This window comes from Myotis davidii, unplaced genomic scaffold, assembly GCF_000327345.1.
Source record: "Myotis davidii unplaced genomic scaffold, ASM32734v1 scaffold192, whole genome shotgun sequence".
Classification (NCBI taxonomy): Eukaryota; Metazoa; Chordata; class Mammalia; order Chiroptera; family Vespertilionidae; genus Myotis; species Myotis davidii.
In genome coordinates, this window is record NW_006284346.1 from 1827 (window position 1) to 5726 (window position 3900).

The 3900-nt window shown below is 31.4% G+C and overlaps 1 protein-coding gene across 1 annotated transcript in view; it reads left to right on the plus strand.

Moving 5' to 3' along the window:
* Nucleotides 1–348: 348 nt before the first annotated feature.
* The window catches only part of LOC102758870 (peptide-N(4)-(N-acetyl-beta-glucosaminyl)asparagine amidase), a gene marked incomplete at its 5' end in the record, with an annotated part of 13738 nt that continues 10186 nt past the window's right edge, over nucleotides 349–3900 (plus strand). Inside the window, 2 exons of the mRNA XM_006754666.2 lie at nucleotides 349–465; nucleotides 1938–2102. Coding sequence (XP_006754729.1) covers nucleotides 349–465; nucleotides 1938–2102 — 282 coding nt within the window. The remainder of the gene's footprint in view (nucleotides 466–1937; nucleotides 2103–3900) is intronic.

A 3900-nucleotide genomic window follows, 5' to 3' on the forward strand; every position in this document is an offset into this window, starting at 1 on the left:
CCCCTGTTCTAGCACCTTTTGTTGAAAAAGGTTATTTCTCCATTGAATTGTTTTTGCAAAAATCAGTTCTATAATATAAATTTCATACAGTAAAAATGGAAAAGGTTTTTTGTTGTATTTTGGGAAATAAGTTCTAAAAAACCTAAATGTCCTGAAAGCTTCATCTTGTCACAGTCTTTCTTGGACATGTGCCTGAACAAAATGAATAAAAAGCACATTCTCTGATTTTGTTCCACAGGTTTTTGAACTTGAATAAAGATAGCATTTGTAAAATTTTATGTTTAAGAATTACATTCTAGGTATTTAAGGTTGATGGTTGTAATCTTGTTACATGTAAGTACTCTATAATTTGAGGTGGTTGATGTCACTTGGCGATATTCTTGTAAACATGAAGAGGTAATCTCCAGAAGAACTCTGATTAAAGAAGAATTACTTCGAGAAACTATTAATGGACTTAATAAGCAGGTAGGTGATGGGCATTTGTCATTTTTGAGAGGATATTTGAAAATTTTTATATAATCAAGAGCTGGTTTTTAAAGTTATGGCATTATTTTGTAAGCTAAAATATTTTAATATGTTAAATGTCTTTTTAATTCAAATTTCTGATGACTTATTTTAAATATTGTACTTTTTTACATTAAATCATTATGTCTCAAAGTTCAGTGAAACAAAATTTTAGTATATATAATACTTGGCAAAAGTATGTTGTTTTATTTATCCAAGTAATTGTGTCTTGAATATAATTACACACGCACATGCACACGCACACACACACTTGTTCAAGTATAGAAATTTCTAAAATAAGACACAGGAAATTGTTAACAATGACTACTTCCGAGAAAACCTGGTGGTTCAAGAGGGAAGATTAAGTTTTTACTTTATACCCTTTTGGTAGTATGGAAATTTTTTTAACTATATACTTGTATGATTTTTTTTTTCTTTGCACTGTTGGAAGGCAATTAGAATACGAGTGGATCACCTTAATGCAATCATGATTGACGTTGAAAGTGAGCTTTTCAATCTCTGTGGAATTTCACCTTTAATGTGTAGTCCTTCAGAGATGCCAAGCTGAAAACCTGGAGTATTTACTAGATCCCTTCACCTTGGAAGGCTCTGATCTCCAATTATTTACTTGCCAGCACTTTGTTTCTGCTAAAAATTCTTTGTTTTTCAGCGCTTTAGCCTTCATTTTGTGCTTGGTTTCTTGGCCCCTCCTCCTCGTTTCAGTTAATAATTAGCAAATTCCTGGAAGGGAAAAGTGACACCGTATTTTTAAATTTTTTTATTGATTTCAGAGGAAAGGAGAGGGAGAGAGAGAGAGAAACATCAATGATGAGAGAGAATCATTGATTGGCTACCTCCTGCACGCCCCACACTGGGGATGGAGCCTGAAATCCGGGCATGTACCCTGACGGAGAATCGAACCATGACCTCCTGGTTCATAGGCCGATGCTCAGCCACTGAGTCATGCTGGCTGGGCAAGTGGCACAGTATTGGTTCACTTCAATTTACTTCTCTTGGGATCTTCTTCAGTCTGGCTACGTGGGTAGTTTTCTATTGCATTCAAACAGGTTTTTATATGTGTCTGTCTGTATGTGTTCCCCGTTTTCTAACTTTCTCAGTGGGACAGTTGATCTGACACAAGTAGTTTACTGGGGCCAAAAATAGAGCTTGGTATCTTCATTTTAAATCTAGGATATTAAAGGTCATGCAGTGTTGGATGTGGGTATAAAATGATCTCTTTACCTAAGTTTTTAAAAATTACTTTGAACTTTCTAGTGTTCATTTTATTTTCCAAATAATTATACATATGAAAATAAAGTTTGTTACTTCTTTGAAGATTCCTTTAAAATACATGTCTTAAGTATATTCTTACTTAGAGTTGGGCTTCCACATTTTCCTAATCTTAATGACTTTTTTAAAAACATGTATTGTAGAGGCAAATGTCTTTGTCAGAAAACAGAAGAAAAGAACTTCTCCAGAGGATCATTGTGGAGCTTGTTGAATTTATTTCTCCCAAGACCCCTAAACCTGGAGAACTTGGTGGAAGAATATCTGGGTCAGTGGCTTGGAGAGTAGCCCGAGGTGAAATGGGTCTAGAGGTATTTAATTCATTATACCATGATAATCTCACTTTCCTGCTTCTTATAGTGTGCTCTTTACTTACTGAAAAAATGCATTGACCATGACTTTTCAATTAACTTTTCAGCTTCATTATTAAAAACTGAAACCGGTGATTGATTGACATAGTCTAGTCACATACAAGAGAGTTAGCAAAACATTTTAAAATAGGATTTTTCTATTTACTTTTCATAAATTTTGAGTATAGTATAACTTTTACTGAAATATATACAGAAAAATGCACACATTGTAAGTGTACAGCTGAACAGATTTTTACAAATTGAGCACCCATGTAATCACTAACCAGAATAAGAAATAGACTTGCATACATCTGGTATTGGTTAGAAATTATTGCTGCTGGTGTGATTGCTATTATATTGTCAAACTTATTTTAAGATATCTCTTGATTAATCTTCCAAAATTAAATAATGAACAATGGAAATATAATGTCTATAATTAGAGGGTAGGTGAAAAGCTCTGTAATAAACATGAAGAAAGTACAATAGACTGTCCCTTTTCCCTTAGGGAGTTTAAAGTTGACTCACTATAAAATATTTTATTTACTTTTTAATAAATATATTCTTATAAAGTATTTTATATGAAAGTCTAAGGTGACTTAGATAATGTAATGAAAAGTGCTTGAAAGGAAAATAACCAATCACAATATCAATATGGACAATTCTAAACTAATTAAAGTTTTATATCCACTTTTCTAAATTTGCAACTCATTTCTCCAATAAAGAAATATGTCTAAAGGGAGTGAATTATCTTCAGTAACTTTGTTTGCTTGTTAATTTATCCAGAATCTTTAGCAGGCAGTTGGAAGTGTTGGCTCAGCCATAGAATTACAAGATCTAAATTCAACAAATCATTCAAATCATTGCTGATGCAGTGCAAGTTATAAGTATAAATGTAAATGAAGCCAGTTTAAAAGAGCTAATTTAATTCACAGCTGTGCTCAATTTAAAACATTGATATTATTTAGGTCTTCATTTCTTTTTATGGATGGGTGTGCTTCCTCTTGTATGACATATAAGTTGATTAAACTTTAAAAATATGAATTGGATCATATGCTCAGATTGTTTCCCCTTTTGAAAATTTTTTAAAATTTCTCTATTACTGAAGACCGTATTAGAGCCGTGGACTTAAAAATGTCATTTTCCTCTTTAGAAATAAATGTTTATTTTAAAAGTAAGTTGAAAAATGTCAGTCCTAAAAATTTTTGGAACTATACCTCGAAATAAGTTGATGATATCCTGTGATTTCTGGAAAGAATAGTTTCATGTTAATCTTAGATTAAAAGATTTCATGAAATATTAATGTCATTCTTACTCCAGATTGTTTAGTTGCATACATGGTATGTTCAGTAACATATATTTTTCTTTTCCCTTTTGCAATTAGTTGTCCTTGTAAAATATAGATACTGCTACTTTAAATTTTATTTCCATTTGGCTATGTCGATTCTGAAATATCTTTGTTGTTACATGCTTGCTTTGAAGCAAATACACTAACTTATAATACCAATATCTAAAAAGAATAAACTGCTTTTATTTTACTTTTTTGACAGTAATAGTCATAGGTTCTACTAGGGAATTATCTTATTTATACATGCAATGTTACTGTTTTGTAATTCTGACAGTGATTACAAATACACATATGTAATTATTTTTTTCTTTCCTTTTCTAAGATATATATTTTTAGTGATTGTTGTACATTCAAAGTTTTATATTGTTTAATACCTAATATCCAATGCTGAACAAAAAAAGCATATCCTGAATG